A 19,164-nucleotide genomic window follows, 5' to 3' on the forward strand; every position below is an offset into this window, starting at 1 on the left:
TAATTAAAATAAAAGCGTTGCAATGAACTAACAAACAAAATCGGGACAAATTGTTCTATGACTAGGCGTCCTTGAACTTGAGAGGCAATACCTTTAGTAATTTTAAAAATTTTTGTATGATCAATTTACCATAATAATTCCTACAAACCATTTAAAGAATGGTCTAAATTCGTAAAGATTAGCTGATCCCAGTCATGCTAATCAGTTGTTAAGTATGTGGCAGCTGGGCGGAAATATTTTGATTTTTTTTTTTCGATTAGCCCAAACTCTCTTTATTAAGAAAATGGAGCTTCGATGTATTCAAAGGCTTGGAAAATAATGAAGTACTCAAATACCTAATTATAGTGTGAAAAATAGTACATCAAGAAGAAATAGTACATGTTTCTAACAGATTACCTTAAATTTATATTTGATAAGCTCAAGTTACCGTTATTCCTTATGAAAAGAGGATTGCGGTTTTTTGATAGAATATTTCTACAGGAAAGATTTTCTCTTACAAATTTTGCTAAATCGTTATTGTATTAGTAATTTTAATGCTTTCGTTTAAATAATCTAATAATTTAAGATTTTCGCCACGTCCATGAAACATAAATTTGTCTGAAATTATTGATTTGATTATGCCCCTTCATATTTTGTAAGTGCTGTATTGCGATATTCGATTCGGAAATTCAAATTGGCCTGCTTTCTATTGAAATTTGATTTAATTGAGGTTAAATTTAGACTCGTAGCAATATAAAGATTATTTTTAACATAAATGAATTTTTGATATATTCTTCATCTCTGCTAATGAAAATAGTTATAATATAAGAGTTTTTACTAAATATTCTTATATTATTTATATTTAATTTTTAATATATTTCTATTATAATTATTGTTATTAAAAACATTACCGTATAAAATTGTTGCATACATTTAGGCGCCACTTCATAGTTTTGGAATATTTATAAAAACAGTTTTCATTATGATTATAGAAACACCGTTACAGCCAGACTAATTTAGTAGGTTCAATTAATCTTGTAATATAAACAAACTCGCGGTCATTTAGAGATGTACTGTGCCTGTTTATTTCTTAAATTTTTTTTTATCCAGATAAATCTAATATTACAATATCAGAATACCATTATGGAATTAATATCTGCATATTCGACTATAATTATTATTCTAAAACTAACGTAAATGCAAACCGATTCGATGAAAAGCAAACCACATGCTAGTTGACCATTTTGAAGGCGATAATAAAAATTAGTTTTAAAAATGTAAAAATGTTTTTTTTTTTGTCAGTGCGGGTCATATTTGATGAAATGATAACTAATACTATATATTTGTACTTTGTTAAGTACATAACAACATGTTTGAAAAAAAATGTATACATTTTGAAAAATAGTGATAAAGCCGAAACCACGAACACTTTTTTTAGATCCGAATAAATGAGTAGCAACCGGATATCCGTACTATCCGTGTCAAAGGATAATTCGCAGGAGTATTCAGATATTCAAATATGCGGTTAGTAATATGTGTGACTGAATATTACATATGTACATATGTACGTCTTCTTCGCTTGTGAAAAAATCATCCATATAAAAATCTCAGCATATCCACTCTTTCCGCTTTGTTGGTTAAATAACACGAATATTGCTACCTGATAACATTGCAGAAATGCCGGCTTGTTTGTTTGTCGGCACGCACACAACCAAAATGCGTTTACATCCACATTTTCCTATGAATTTCCCCACAACAACAACAACATATACACACACAATTACTTAGCGCGCCGTTTTGCAGATTTGTCCACCTTGACCGTCTGTCTGCCGTCTACATTTTTGTTGTTTCACTTTTTTTCATACAACTTCGCTTCCTTAAGTATTCGTATGTATGCGTTTCGCTCACTCCGCCTTCCACTTACCGCGTGCGGAGAGCGGTTTTCCTTTTGGCAATCGGTTGGTGTTGTATGTGTATACGATGTTTCTTATTGTTGTTGCACTTGGTAACCGCGTTGATATTGGCGACGATTTGTGGCTCGAGTCGATGTCAATGCAATATCCCGCTTATCTGCTCGTGCTCCGGATATACACGCACTTATGCGCTTGCATATGTATTACAGGATATCGAATTATCCGTGCACGAGTCGGTGGCGTCAACATAATCGTGTGCGTCTTCGTACATCGCTCGTGACGATGGCTAGAGTGCAATTTCTTGCATTTTTCCGCCAATCTAGTGCAAAGAAAGTGCATACAAAAAAGATGTAGCGAATGGGCCGAAAATGCACGAACGCACACACACTTACACACAGATTAGAAACACATTTACAGTTTGTGTTTGCGACGTCGACGTCAGCCGCGCGGCGACTAGAACATTACGCGCGTAGAAGGTGTGCCTGAGAGAGAAAGAGCATGAGATGCAGGCACATAAAATTAAAGGCAGGCGCATGCACTCACACATACTTACTTGTGTGCACGCGTGTGTGTGAGTGAGTCAGCGTAGCCGAAAGTGTGTGAAGTGTGTGTGTCGGTATTTTGTGGCATGTGTCGCTGCCGCTGCTGAAACTCCACTGCTTCCTGCTCTGCGGCCGCCGCGCTGACCGCCACTGCCCCGCCAACGCCGTGCGCAAATAAAATAGATCATCTCATGCTAACTATCGTTTAGTGTCAGCTTGCACTCTGATAGATAACCACTTAGCATATTTTATCTTCGCGCTTACGACTTCTTTCATTTGGCGTCTGCAAAGTTCTACGTTTTGATAACAGCCGTTTGTGTGCGCTCCAGCGTTCAATCAGCCGTCAGTGGGCTACGCGCCGTGTTGAAGGAAACACGCATACGCGCGTTCGTCTGCATTGCCGTCATCAGCCACTATCATCGAGTGATAAACGAACTGCATACACATACTGGCCGAGTATGTTTTAATCAACGTTGCCGCGAAATAAGCGAACATTGTGTTTTCCTAGCTACCTGTGTGTGTGTGCTTTCACGGTGTTTATTTATTTGGCTCACTTTGCCTTTCGTGCTTGATTGTGCTTACAGTGCGTTTAGATAAATTTGTGTATGTGTATTTGTGTGCGCCATTATTATATGGACGATTTATATTCGAAATAAAGAACCAAGTGGAAAAAATTAAATTCAAATAGCTGCTACATGTTGGCGAAAAATTGAGTACAAACAATAGCTTTTTTGTAAAGTGAGCAGAAGCAAACAAAAATAGGCAAAATAAAAAGCACTTGCGTTGCGGAAGCGTAAGAGCACAATTTTAATTTTGCTTGCTTGTTGAGTTCTAGCGTGTGGCCGATAGTCGCTCTGGGAACGTTCTTAGCTACGGTTCTAGTGTTATTTTCGGTGAAGCGTGCTTGTTTTAAAGGTGTGATATCATTTTTCCTTTATTTAATACTCTTTTCTGTTTTTTTACTAAGTATTAAGCTTTTTAATTTACTTTCTAAAGTTATCTTTACTATTTTCTCTTGTAATTTTCTCTCTATTTCCTACATTAACTTAAAAACTAACTACTAACACCGTCGACCCTGTGCTAATTAATGAACTAAAAATGTTTGAAAATCAATAAAATAGAAAACGCGCTGCCACAACAACTACAACTGCTGCCTGTGGTCGTAGTATTGGAGAATCGAAGCGGAAAATCGGCGAAAAGCTGTAACGAGCGCCAAACAGAACGCAAGCGTAAAAATCAAATTAAATAAAACAGCAAGAAACGCGCGTTTTACGGCAATGTGCTAATTTTATGTAATAATTATACGAAAATAAATATTTAACAGCTAAACGCGTGCCCAAACCGAAAAGCATAAATTAAAAAATTAACATATAAATTGCAAATTTCTAACTAAATGTATTGAAAAAATAATAATTAATAATTATTATATCATAAATAAATTTAAAAATAATGTCATTAACAAATAATTTAAATATTTAATGAAATTTGAAAAAATTTGTGAATTTCATTTATTCAACTGCGAAAATCTACGACCAAAACGAATACGACACACAACGACTAAATATATGTATGTGCATATGACTACATACATATGATACGACGACATCATCGCTATCAACACACAACGTTTTTAGGCCAAGTAACAACAATAGCAAACACCGTTCTACGAGTCACAACGAGCGCGCTAGCGAGCAGTTGTTTGAAACGATCAGACTTCAACTTGCAAAACTCGCAATCAGCTGAAAATTTTGACTCACACACATACATACCTACACGAACAGACGCGTGCATACCCGCCCATATTTCCAGTCATACATACAGACACAAGAACGACAAAAATACGCTCAGTTGATGGACTTTAACAACGACAACGTAACGATGATGTACGAATAAAAGTACGTAAGCTTTTGATGATGGCAAGTAGATACAATATACAATACTCAACATACATACATATACATGCCTATAAATAGTATATAAATTAATTGGAATTAAATCGATAAACAAATAATCATAATTGTCTAAAGCAGTTGCACCGTATGAGCGCAAAATCATATTTACTTCCGTTGTAATTTTTGTTGCTGTTCATCGTGTATAAAACCGCTAACCGAATTATGTTTAATTTTTGTTGTTTGACGTAACACTCGTTGTCATGTGTTCTGTTGGTACATACATATGTACATGTATGTATATATATGCAAAAGTATGTACGCTTTGGTGCTCGTGCAGCTCAAAATAATTAAATAGAAAATAAACGTGAAAAAGAAAAACACGAAAATCATAGCCGAAAACAGTTGATGGGCGGCATACCAACACGGCAATAGGCTTACAGTGCAGTATGGTACAAATTTATGTGCATATGTATGTGTGCGTGCATGCATTCTACCTTCCTACAGTGTTTGCTTTTTTATTTGAATCTCCTATACTCGGGTTTTCTCTGTTCACTCGCTGCTTGCATATGTACAATCTCAGCTGTGTTGCGCTACTCTCACAATTTCAATGGCACAACACTCTCTTCGATTTTTGTGCGCCAAATTTGCTTTTGCTCTCTTTTATCATTTGATTTGGTTCTAGTTTTTGCAATTTCTAAATTTCATTTGCCTTGTTTTCATATGTATGTTTACATACAAACTTCATTTTTTATGCTTATCTAACCTCTAATATTTGCAATCGCTCATTTTGTACGTCACGTTGCATCCGTCACACTTGTTTTGGCTCACTTATGCACCTATACTTATTCACTTTTTCCTGCTCACTCATCTAATCATAATTTGTTATAAATTTGACTCGATTTTTGCAATCGGCAAAATAAATACTAGGGCAATTCACAATCTGGCTTTTGCATTTCATTAGCACATCAGCTGTTCGTATTGCTCAAATTTCCGTTCTTGTCAGTTTTTCAATTGCTAGGTTATGTTATATACACTTCTCATTGCTTACTCGCATTAGACGTTATCAGTTGGTCAATATTTGCTAATCATTGCCGCATAAGTGCTTTATATTTGTACACGTACGTAATATATGTATGTATGTATGCAAAATTTCCCACAAGCAAAATTAATTCTAAGATAAGCTTTTGTTTATCTCATAAATAATCGACTGTAAGCACTTACGTTTCCGATAAGTGACATTAGTGCCGTTAGATATGGTTGTTCACATACTTTTTCGCCTGATTGCAACATTTATTGTTTTTTTTAATGCAAATAACTTTATGTATGTATGTATGTGTATTTTGTGTAAATATATAATACTTTTATTATACAACACAAACTCACATTTCAATTATTTGGTACATGGATTGTGTTTTTGGGTTAGCGAAAAATTCTTCACTATATTGTTAGTAAAAAGTCATTACCATAATTTTTTAGATTTTAAATTATAACTTCGCAAATTTTTTTTATTTTTTATTTCATTTTAAAATTTTATTTAAAAATAATAATTTCAATTTACATTATCAATGCAATTTTAAGGTTTGCTATTTTTTATTATCTTTATTTTTTACTAAAAAAATGTTATCTATAATTAAAAATCGTTATAAGTATGTCATATTTTTGTGGAAGCTAAAATGTAGGCAACATTTTGTTTTGATATTTACCCAAAATGTTCACAATTTTGCGCAGAAAAAATTCATTTTATAAAGTTTTAATTTCAATTTTGAAAAAATTTTAAATATTTCTAACCTAAAAATCATAAAATTTTTTCGTTCCTAAATGTAGGCAACATTTTTTGAATGAACATTTTTCTTTTGATATTTACCTAAAATGTTCACAATTTTGCGCATAAAAAATTCATTTTATAAAGTTTTAATTTCAATTTTGAAAAAATTTTAAATATTTCTAACCTAAAAATCATACAAAATAAGCTTTAATTTTTCAAATATAAATATAATAAAAAATCGTTTTGCATATTTTTGTGGCGGCCATTGGTTCATATTTTTTTGGTTCCTAAATGTAGGCAACATTTTTTGAATATTTTTCTTTTGATATTATTTAACCAAAATGTTCACAATTTGCGCATAAAAAAATTATAAAATAAGTTTGAAAAATATAATTAAAATATTTCTAACTTAAAAACCATAAAGAGTAACTAATTACAAGTAAACAAAACTATATTGAAAATTTTGTTAAAAAGAAGCCATTATTTTTCAAATATAACATGTATAATATTCTGAGTCACAAAAATTACATTTAAACTATTATATTTCTTAAATTTGCTTTAGCAAGTCTTCCTGGCATTCTTGCGGTTAACATTTTCTTTTCAATCCTGTATTTAGGGGTAAATATTTCATTTTTATTTTCAATCTGATTTTTTCGATTAAAAACTTATTTTCATTCAGATTTTCGGGATTTAAAAAAAAAATGCTTAAATATTAATTCACTTATCTCATTAATGCATTATTTGCAACCCTGCTTATAAATTATCTGTTCCAATTGTGTGGCAAATGACTTTAACCGGTCTAATATCATGCGTTTATTCCTTTCACTATGTGTGCAGCCTTAGGATCGCAAGTCGTGGGAACACAGTATAAATCACGTCACATCATTTCATTTACCCTTGCTCTACCAAACTAGTATATAAAATATTGTTATTTTCTCGAATAAATAAATGCATTATATGTGTGCGCTTGTAGTTGTGTGTGTATGTGAAAGCTTGTGAAAACGAATAGATAAACATGTGCACTTGCAGCAACGTGCATGCAATGATTTGTAGCGCGTTGTTGTTGCCACTGCTGCGCACTGATAGCAAAACTGCTTGTGCCTATATGTATGTGGATATGTGTGCATAGTTGTGCTACAGTTGTTGCATGAGACTGGCTTACCTTGCATTTTTTACATTTTCATTTTTTATCGCCTTCATTTTCCTTTTCGGTTTTCATTTTCACTTCCACTTCTTGTATATTTTTGCTGTTTGCTTTTGCTACACGTTATTTGCTCTAACGCTTGCACTTACTCTCTTCGTCTCACTCTCATAAAAAGTTACAAATGTTGTTTTCCGCTACGTTTTTCTACTATTATGAATGCACTATGCAAATATATACATATGTACTTATACATATATTGACAAATGCTGTTAATTTGTTCGAATGCAGGTATTTTGTTACATACATATGTATATACTTGTATATGAATATGTCTGTCTTTGCGACAATATCTCACAGCCCCACTCGTTTTTGGTAGTCCTTTTGTATATTTATCATAATAGTAACTTATTCATGTGCTTATAATATATACATATGTATGTACACACATACATAACAGGTTCGTTTGCAGCTCCGCCCGTAGCCGTCGTTGCAGCTGCGAATTTGTTGTATTTGTGCATAACGCACGAGCACGAGCGCATTGTGCCATACTCACGGGTTCGGTTGCCTGGCTGTAGGCACAGCTGTTTGGCTGCCTGCTGACTTCCTCGGCTTGCACTATGCGCGCCAATGCAGTGATAAAGAGAAATAGCAGCAAAAAATGAGGGAAAACTAATGCAATTGTTTTGCGCTTTTGTGTTTTGTTTTTCGTTATTGTATTTTCATTAGTTTTTTTTCTTAGTTTTGCTTTTACTAGTCACAGGCTACTCGCATACATGCTAACTGTTTGATGAAGTTCCGAACGCTGCTGCAATCTCCAAAGAGCAGATGATTTTCAAAATGTTTGTTGTTTGCTTTTGTGTCGCCATCGCGTGCATTCGTTTGTACGTACGAGCGTATGTGACTGGTTCGCGTTACGTCGTCAGCAGCTTGTCGCTTGAGTTGCAACCGTTTGCATTTGCTTTCAGTGTTTCGTGTGGTGTTCGTGATTCATAACGGCTTGAAAGCGAGGTGCAATTTGATTTTTTGTGTACATTCGTTTTCATCACTGAAAACTTTCGTGGTTACAGAGCTTTTTTTCCAGACATACGCTTACAAACGCCGTGAGTTTTGCTTTTTTACCACTCTTTTATGCATATTACACCTTCCCACATAGCTAAATCTGTATGTATGTATATATCAGTGTTATACCTTACACTACATACTTAAGTGTGCTCGTGAAAAGCCCATGTGTCGGCGAATCTGCAAGTGCAAGTGTCGTTGGGTGTAAAAACCACACGTATGAACTCACTCATCACACGCTTAGCTCTCCCGCTCTTCACACTTTCGGCCATAGTTGTTGGCAGCAGCTGATGACTGACAGTAGTGGAGTGCTAAGTTAGTAAAATTGGGTTGTGACCCGTTTTGGAGTTGTGCTTCCCCGTAGCGGCGTTTAAGCCTTTACCCTATATTATTTTCAATCTGCTAGGCGTGAGGCGTGCCACCAACCACCGTATATTATTGTTGCTACTTTTGTTATCATTATTATTTTCTGTTTTTGGTGGAGGTTCAGTTAAATAATCGTTGGAGTGGCATGTGACGACAGGCGGATTGGTTGGCACGCACACACAGACATGTGGCCTCTGCTGCACAACGTGCACCCCCAGTGACCCAATTAAATGTTTGAAAACTCAATAAACTAGTGCATAGTAACTTTGACTTTCAATGTTGAAGATAGTGTTGGGTGCATCGGTGCGAGCTTGCACACTGTGGGCGTGGCATCTACACATTAGCTTACAAAAGAATATTCTTATGGCGGCAAATACAATTGTATTTTACATTGTGTTAATGTGTGCGTATACTTGAAAATGTTAGTGACTACTACATGCCATTTTCTAATAGTTTTTAATTTCATCAAAATTAATTTCTTTATTTGTGATATGGTTGCTTTCAAAAATATGTGGCTTATATTCAATCAGTAGACGAAAATATTTGTTTTTGTATCTGAGAGATGGTTTTAAATTAAATTTCATGTAAAATTCGTTTATTTATTGTCGCGCCGTAATGTAGGCAACACAAATGGGTATGTGATATTAAAGCACATAGTGAGAAGAAGTTTGTTTCAATAAATTGTCCATTAATTCATATTTCAGCTACTTTTACTGTTAAAAAGTACTTTTATTATTAAATAATTATATTTTTATAAGTCTACTTTTTATAATTAAGTGGTCAAAAAGTAAGAAAAAATAAGGAAAGGGATTAGGCTTAACTTTAATTGCTTTTAAATTCATTAGGTAAAAAACTTTAAATATAAAAATTATTCGTGTATAAATATATTTTCCTTGTTTAATTTTTTATTTATTAGTATTTTAACTTTTTATTTATTAGTATTATTTTTAAATTTTTTGTTCTCTTTATTAAAAAAAAAATAAAATCTTTAAAACTGAAAATCAATTTAAAAGTCCAATTTAATATTAATTTGAAAATTTTAAGCTTAAACATTTTTCTTTGTTTTTTTTTTTCAATTGTTTTTTTCCATTTGTTTTAATTTTTTTTTTTGATTTTTAATTTGTTATTTTTTTTTATTTATTTTTTTTTTAAAATCCATTATTTTTTTGCACTCATTTGTGTGAATGTGTTATTTTTTTGTTTTCTTTTGTAGAGTGCAAATATTCTAGCTTTGAAAGAACCCATTACAATCCATTATGAAATTATTATTTTATTCATTAAACCTAACGCCAATGTGTTCATTAAGAGAAACAAATAAAAAATGAAAAAGCCACTATTTGTTCAGAGCTTGCATCAGTTAGTAGTCAGAAAACACGTCTTCTTTCCTTTATGTTCAAAAACAGTAATACAAATTGCCTGTGTCTCACATTTGCACACACATTTTACTAAAATTATACAAATAAATTTGACTGAAATAACTAGTGTTTGCTAGAATTTGTGCATATAAGTTTATAGCACATGCATATGTACATACATATATGTAATCATACACAACTGATATCACATGTCTGAGTTTATTAAACAGAGGCAATAATAATTGCATATTGTATACTAATTATTTTTTGTTGTTGTCGCAGCTAAATTGTAGAATACCCAAAACAACAGAAGATATGATAAAACATGTAGTTGATAAAAATTTCATTTTTTTATTTTTTGCTGGAAAACATGCATATATATTTTTGATCCAGGACTGCCTTTCTAATATCTCCCCCTATTTATATTATTGTTCTTATTGTTTTTCGAGCGCTTAACCTTTGTTATTGCCAAATGACGTTTGTTCTCTAATGTCTCTTAGTTGTTATTTACATAACAACATTTGTTCCATTATTTTCGCCAGCAATGACGTCACAACTTTCGACAAAGGCAAAGCCATAATGGAAGTTCTGTTTCGAGTGCATACACTTAGCATAGCAAATGTTTAATTAATTTCTGATTTTATTTAGGATTTTTTATCGTCTATTGTTTGCTGCTAATAAACACAGTCCAGCGCTATATTAGCACAATTCTTTCACCTTCAATTCATTGCCTTATTAGCGGCTTTTGTAGCTAATTTTTGTTTTTGTTAGTTTTTATTTTTCACTTGCTCATTTTTTCCGCACTTGTCACTTGTTTCGTGCAAAATAATGCTTGCTGATGATTCACTGCCACTTGAATGGCTTCTATCTGCATATACATATATGTATGTATGTATATAAGTATATAAATGACTGAGTGTGTTGGTACATACTATTGGATTGGTGCTTGATGCGTCTATAATGGATTTTATTTTTAAACGTTTTTATCTCTTTACAACTTTTCTTTCATTTATGAGTAGCTGGCCTAGCAACAGTTTTGTTGTTGCTGCCTTGTGTACATATTTCAAATTGTCTGTAAACATCAACTAATTCACTTATTCCACTCATTAATTTGTTGGTTCTATACTGAATTTATGTTTGATTTTGAATTTGCATTGAATGCATTCGAAACCGCCTTATCTAAAATAAATATGTAAGTTAAATCGGCGTAGTTTAAAAAAAAAAAACAATACTCCATTGGCTGCACTTTGTACCCCCGACGCCGTTAGTTAGCGCCAATGCTCAATGGCAATGCATAATCAATGTATCGTATATGTGTATGTGTGTTTTAGGCTTTGAACATTGAATTTAGCATATTATATACGTTTTTTCTATTTAAACGATAATATATACTTTTTTTTAATTTCTCATAAGACCCACATATTTTGAAAATTGAAAATCCATACATATGTATGTACATACAAGTAGATAGTACAAGTTCTCATTTTAATATTGAGTGCATATGTACATACAAACATATATTTTATCAGCTGAAGCAACAAGTGCAGGACAACAGCTGTACTTACAAGTTTATATGTACATATGTATGTACTTTTGAGTAGACAATTACATAAACACATACATACGTGTTAGCTTATTAGCAATCAAGTCCTTATGTACACTTTTCCACACTTATCAATGTTTGTATGTGTTTTTGTATTTGTGTTAGTCTATAAAATATAATACGGTTAAATAAAACTGTATTTAAGTGTCGACATTAATTGTGTTGATTTTTTCATGCATTGGCCCAATTATATAAACTGCTATATACATATAACGAATATGTATGTATATGTGTGTACATAAATTATTGCTATCGTAACAAATCATATGGTTGCTTGTTGTGCATTAATGAGCAAGTTGTGCTTTAATAAGCGGATAATGAAAAGAAAGTAAGCTTAAAGCTTAGTTACTACAACAACAATAATTTATACGAGTATACAGTTAGCAAAATTCAGTTTTATAAAATTTCAAGTGTTATAATAAAATTACTTTTTAAATATAAATATAAAATATATTTTCAAAAATCATCCATAGTGTCTGCCACTCTATTTTTTCGCAGCTTTTAGGCGCAATATGAGTGATTTCTAAAGTTTACGTTTTTTGTTGCCTTAAACTGATTTTTCTCGACAAATATACAGGATTTATAACAGGTTTGCGTGCAGTATTTGCAAAAATCATTCATAGTGTCTGGCACTGCCTATTTTTGGCAGGCTTTTAGGCGCAATATCACTGATTTTTAAAGTTTGCGATTTTTGTTGGCTTGAACTGAATTTTCTCGAAAAATTTACACAATTTATCAGATAAATTCTGTAGTTTTCTTTTTTTCACTTATTAACTATTTCTATTCACTTTTGTATTATTTGATAACTGACAGAATTGATTTACACAATTTATTAATATTTTAAAATTTACAATTCATATGAGCAATCTTATTCATTATTTTATTCGCATTATAATTACTTACATTTTTTTGTTTTTATACAAACACATTTCCTAGAAAATTCATATAATTATTTTTAGTACTTCTATAAAAATATTAAAATCCTACCGCTCATCTGTACATTTGCATAAATATAATGTAGCATTTGTTCACAACATTTCTGATTTAAAATTATTTTACAATTTTTCGAAAATTTCACAGAGGCGATCCCTTAAACCAAGTTGTTATTTTGTTATATACATACATATGAATGTGTTGATAGTTGGTCATAAAACCATGCAACTTTATAATTTTTTGAATTTTGTCAATAGTCCACAATATGCTTGTTGATACTCTCTTGGATGTTATTTTCAACTGAATAAATTTCACCACCAAATTTCAACCATGTAAACAGTAATTTATTTTAGTGTCAATTTGCTTTTGTTTTCGTTGTTAAAAACCAATTTTACCTGTGGAAAAAGCTAACAATTAACAATTTTAATATCAATTTATTATTATAAAAATGTATTTCAGCTAAAAATAATAAATAATTTATAATAAGCTATAATTATACATAAATTTAAATAATATTTTATTCATATGTATGTAAACAAAATTGTTTAAAAATTTAAAATTTTTACATTTCAATTATATTTAACAAGCTCACAATATGCTTTATACTAATCAATTCCTTTCCTTTTTTTTCTTCCAGAATAATAAACACCTTAGACAAGTGTGGAATAATTCCGATGAGAATTCAGTTCCATAACACTCAAATAAAAAGCAAAATGGATAACTAAATGCAGTTGAAATCAATCAACAGCAGCAACAGCAGCAGAAGCAGGAGAAGTAGCAGCAGCAATCACAATTGCATTGCGCAATAGTCACGCCCACACCACCGAACGACGACCACAACGACGATAACCAGCACCCCCCCTGCAAATCCCCCCAACCGCCGGCCAACTCGTAAAGATCAACTGGAGTTAAGGAGCCAACTTGTATGCGCATCTTAAAACCCACAAAAGAACAAAGGATCCACAGCAGCAGCCTTATCCACACGGGAAAAACACACGCATCCCCCCACAAACACACCACAACAACAACAAAAAAATATAATACATTAGACTAAAAGCAGTCAGCGAGAACAAATTAATTTAAAAACATAAATATTAATATCCTGCGTTTAAATAATTTAACAACACAAAACAGCAGTTAGTTCAAAGCATATTCCGATTAATTCAGCAAGCAAAGCGTTAAACACCTGTGCAACGCGGTAAACTACATACGATTGCAACACAACACAGTGTGCAACAGTGAAATTTAGCAAATTCAATCATAATATAACAACAACAACTCGCGTTTACTACTTGCTGGACAGCCAAGCGACGATCCATAATTATTCGTCGCCACCAAATGCCAGCAATTTGAGAATATAACCTATAAACGGCAACACGGCCAAACCGCAAACAACATAGAGGAGCGTGCGCTGGCACAACACAACAACAACAACAACAGCAACTTATAATGATTTTGATATAATTTGTGAAAGGTGTCACACCAAAAACAAATCAAAACAAAAAGATTTCAAGTTTTCTGTTTATCCCTTCTCGTCATCAGCGTTTTAATAGCTTTTACTGTCAATTATTTAGTCTACACTCACGGAAGCACTATTCGGCGGAGAAAATATATAGACGACAACTAAACGCGCACCCATTTTGTTTGGATCTATAATTTAAATCAATATTTAACAAATTACATAAATAATTAAAATAAAATAAAAAAGAAAATACTATGAAAATTAAAATTAATTAAATCAATAATACAACTAAATAAATAATAATTATAAAAGCGCGTAAAAATCTATAACTTGCACAATAACACTACAACAACAAAATATAAACAGCAAATTCAAAACCAAAGAATTTCAAACAAAATCTCCAGTAGAAAAGTAGATTGTTTACTAACAATTTTAAGTAAAAAAAACAACAGCAACAAAGCATAATTGTGTTGTTGTATCAACATTGTAGTTTCGTAGACACATACATACATGCATACTTTAGCCATGATGTATCAAGTAGAGAAATTTGCTTAAATATGTTTGCAACATTTTCCGGCCCCGTGGCAGTGTGTCAACAACAAATGCAACAACTAAAACCACAACAACAAACGCAAACCTTTGTTAACATGTTGTACGCAGCGTTGTGCATTGTTATCCACGCATCGGAGGTTGCACCGAAAAATGTTTAAATTCCATGCGATAAATTGTGTTCATTACAACAACCACAAAAACAACAATTATCGACTATTTCAGCACATCATTGAGGTAACAACGACGACGACGACCGGAACAGGGAAGCAACGTGTAACTATCAACAACAACTAGTATAGTTAGCAACAGCGGCAGCAACACCATCAACAACAACAACAACAGCAGCAGCGCGAGACAACGGTGATTATTGCTCCAATGCAAATTGCAGTTGTCGCCTGGTGGTCGCCAGCAATTGTCGCATTCGCAGCTGTTGTTATCATCGCCGCCGTTGCCGTTGCCGTCGCAGCAGCAGTCACGCTACATAGTAAAGCGTAAAGTTCCCTCAGCGATTGACAACGTCTTACGCCAAAAGTATTGTGCTAATTTCTACGTAATCGTAACTCAGTCACCAGCAATACTAGTTAACTAACTGTTGCATTGCACTATTGCATCCTTTGTGGCACCAACAACACCACCGACGATTGAACCTTTCATCACTGATCGCTTGTGTGTTTCGTGGCTAATTCGTGCAATTCTACTTGAATCCTTAAGTGAGAAGCTATAGGTATGAGCACATGTTTGCATTTTATTACTATTCTTTTTTAGTTTTTTACTTTATTTCTTTGTGCCAGTAGTACCAGAAGTGGCATACAAATTTAATTATGAAATAGTAGTATTTTGTTTTTTTTTTAGAAAATTTATGTACTAATAATTGTTTTTATACACTTTCGGTAGTTTTTACTAATTATTGTTATTAATAAGCATAATACTATATACCACAATGTATGATGATAACGCTAGGGTCCAATGCCATTTAATTTTTTTTTTTCAAAATTAACATTTTCTCTTTATTTATCATTTTACATGTATTTTGTTTATACTAAAAATGGAGTATGTATTTATAGAGCATAATAAGTTGAATTGCTACATGGATTTTGCTTTTCTTCTGCGTTCACGCGCTTACATATGTATAGAATTAGAGCAAAATCACTTTCGTTTAGTTTTTCATTGTTTCAAATTCATGTTATTTCTTTAAGCTTTTTTTACTTTAGTTTACGTTCGATTGTTAGTGAATTGAGAGGTTTGGTTTTAATTAACAACAACAATGCAAATAAATGTGCATCTAAACAAAATTGCAGTGGACCTCAACGTGTAAAAAAACAACAAACCCATCTACATACAAACAATACCAACATATTTTTGCATGTAGATTTGTTAACTAGTAATTTAATGTGTATGAAAATAGTGTGGCATATATAAGCAGGCGTCGGTAATTGTAGGCTAAGGTTAAATATTGGTTTCCGTGTGTCCGTTTCGTAATTCGATTTTTCACACTATAAGCTAGTGATTTTCACATTTTCACAGCAATATTCAGCTGTAAATTTGGGAGGAACTTTTCCAATTGCTTTTAGCCCACATTTACAAGTGATGTTACGCATTTTGTTGCTGCTTTTAGCAGAAAATCATTAATTTTTAACATTGGCCACATAAACAGTTTCTTATTTGAGATTTTTGCTGTTTTTCCCGCATGTTTCGTGTAAATGAAAGTAATTACAAACTGTTTTTCGATTTATTCCCAACTTGGATCCGTAGCTAGATATGTATAATTAGGATATATAAAGATGTTGCGACAAAACACAGTCGAAAGGAAAAAGTTACTTCAAAATTCGTAAATAGCATATTAATATATCACATATCAAGCTGTTGAACGGCTATATACATACTCCATATGACCTTCACATACAAAATTTGCTTAAATATTCAAATATGGCGAGGCCAATTTTCAAAAAAAAAATGTATAAATGTATAAAAACAAGAAAAAAATTTAATTTCGGCTTACAACAAGCTATAATACCCTTCACAAATAAAAAAGTTTACATACAAGAACTTGATTTTAATCGGTCATTCTGTATGGCAGCTATATGATATAGTGCTGCAATCTTAAAAAATTGCTCCGAGTTTGTTCCATTGCCTTGGACAATAATTCATACCAAATTACGACAAGATATCTTGTTAAATAAAAAAAATTTTCATACAAAAACTTAAATTGCATCGCCAGTTTGTATGGTTGGTATATCCTATAGTACTTCGATATCGGCGGTTCTGATCAGATGCTTGTTAAGAAAAATACGTGTGGCAATTTTCAAATCGATATCACAAAAAGTTCTCGTATTTACAGAAAGGCAGACCAACATGGCAAAATCGACTCAGCTCGCCGCACTGATCATATTATATTTATGTATATATAGGTATACTTATTTTTATAGAGTCGCCTATATATCCTTTTGGGTGTTACAAATTTCGTGTCAAACTTTATATACCCTGTTCAGGCTATACAAATATGACTCGTTTCACTTGGCTGCTAACATTGTTTTCTAACACACTGTTTTAATGTTTATTTTCTAATCGTAGTTTTGAAGTGTTTTTTGATTAGTAACTTTTTATTTAGTTAAAAAATATTTGAATTAGCAAATTCTTAAGCACTATGTGCAAAACCATTTAAAATGTTTATGCTCGTATTACAAAGAATTTATATTCAAGTGATACTAAATTTTTTTACTATATTTCTTTTTCTCTTTAATTTCTTCAATAAAAAAAAAAACAACTACAAACATCATACAAAAAAATATATATCAAATAGGTATGAAATATCCTCAACTTGTGTCGACGCGTGCGGTGAACGCCATATCTGATTGGCTAGTAGCCCGTTTGGAGCAGTTAGGCGTTGAGGCTCCACATATTTATACAAGACTACTTCTGTCACTTTTACAATCGACTGTACAACTAAATGATCCAATTGAATTCAGCAATTTAGAAGTAATTAAAAGCTTTTTTTAAGTTAACATTTTCCATGTTCCAATCGATACTTTGAGCTTGAAAAAAATTGATATTAACCTATGAAACCACAAAAAAAAGATTTTTTAAAAAATCACAAAAAACTTTAACACCGCCTTTATTCAGCACATAGCTGAAAGTATCGATTTGATTTCGAATTATTTTTACAGGGTTTTACATGGTGCTAATATGGTTTAGTTAAAGGATTTGCAAATTTACATTTTATTTTTCAAAATTTTTAAATATTATGTTTAAAAAATGATAAATATTGAAAATACAGTAATGTATTTACGTATACATAAATTTGGGGATTTATTGAAGTTTTCTTAAGACACATGTATTTATTTTACATTTATGAATTAAGTTAATTATGGATCCTTTAACACATATTCATTGCCGGCGAAAATACCCTGTATTTTAGTACGCAAATTCAGTCTAGAACTAATTTTATTTTATCTGATATTCCAGTCATTTCTTGCGAGCCGTAAAGGAAGCGGTAGGCGCTACCGAGAGTGCGATATTGACGAACTTAAGAAATATAATGCTGTGCAGTGCATAAAGAACATCGTTTCGTCAGACCAGGAGGTATGTAATACAATCGAATAGGGAGTGAATAAAATAGAAAAAAAAACATTAAAAACGAAGTTTCCTGCTGGGTGTTACAAACTTCGTGGCAAACTTAACAAATCGAACTTAAAATATATCGAATTAAAAATGCACTATCTACTGCATATTCATTTAAGTTACATATCTTATACAATCGTTTATGAATTTTCTCATTCAAAAATATACGAAAAATATTATTTTCTAAAAATTTCGAAGTATATATATATTATAGCGAATATAACTTACTAAAATATTAATTTTATTACACAAAATAAATTTTTAGATCGCATCTATTGAGAACCTCGTTGAAGAGCTCTTTGAAAGACTTAAAGACATTGAGAAGCAATCCAGCGATAGTGAAGACGATGATAGGGGTCCAGTAGCAACGCTTTCTATCACCCACCGTTACAATAGATCGCAGCAAAGAAGAGAAGTGCCAACCAATAGTAAAAGTTGCAGAGCGAGTTGCGCCGCCGAGAGTAGTAGGTACGCAGAAGCAGCTGGAACATCAGCTAGTGCCAAAAGATTGCAAGAACGTGAACGAGAATATTGGCGCGCTTTTCCCGCGCTCTCGAAACAAATGGGTGATATAGCTCCACGCTGGCGCCACCCTTCCAAGTGGATGTTATGGCCTTCGGACAAACCCAAAGACGACGTTAAGAAAAACGCTTCTACAAGTAGCGCCAGCTCGACAATGTCTAGTAATTCCGATGCGGAAGATGGCAACCAAGCAGCCGCAAGACAGGCTAAGGAGCAGAGAAATATTAAAGAGGAAGAAGAAGATGCAATGATGGAAGATACCGTGGAGAATACGGAAGGTGCAGCTAATGTGTCTGGAGTAGAGTTGTGCGACGACATAGTGGATGAGAATGATGAAATCGATGATGACGAAGCTAGTTGCAGCGCTAACGCAGCTGGTTATGGCAGCGGTGCTATAAAACGAAATTCCAAACGACGCCGCAGTCGTGGTAAGTGTAAGTTGGCAACAAACTATTTTTA

At 32.7% G+C, this 19,164-nt stretch overlaps 1 protein-coding gene across 10 annotated transcripts in view; it reads left to right on the forward strand.

Annotated features, from left to right (window-relative positions):
* LOC126759030 (uncharacterized) overlaps window positions 1-19,164 on the forward strand; it is a 59,866-nt gene that overhangs the window by 27,414 nt on the left and 13,288 nt on the right. For 3 of the 10 annotated variants that reach the window (XM_050473570.1, XM_050473572.1, XM_050473571.1), the window contains exons 2-5: window positions 13,189-15,289; window positions 17,366-17,541; window positions 18,028-18,144; window positions 18,449-19,139. In XM_050473570.1, the coding sequence (XP_050329527.1) occupies window positions 17,368-17,541; window positions 18,028-18,144; window positions 18,449-19,139 (982 nt within the window). In that variant the 5' untranslated portion in view covers window positions 13,189-15,289; window positions 17,366-17,367. Of the gene's footprint in view, window positions 1-2,696; window positions 3,350-3,884; window positions 4,330-8,256; window positions 8,336-13,188; window positions 15,290-17,365; window positions 17,542-18,027; window positions 18,145-18,448; window positions 19,140-19,164 lie in introns of those variants that run through there. The other 7 variants (XM_050473576.1, XM_050473569.1, XM_050473575.1 and 4 more) reach the window with 6 other exon arrangements.

The sequence above is a fragment of the Bactrocera neohumeralis genome, chromosome 5, assembly GCF_024586455.1.
Source record: "Bactrocera neohumeralis isolate Rockhampton chromosome 5, APGP_CSIRO_Bneo_wtdbg2-racon-allhic-juicebox.fasta_v2, whole genome shotgun sequence".
NCBI lineage: Eukaryota > Metazoa > Arthropoda > Insecta > Diptera > Tephritidae > Bactrocera > Bactrocera neohumeralis.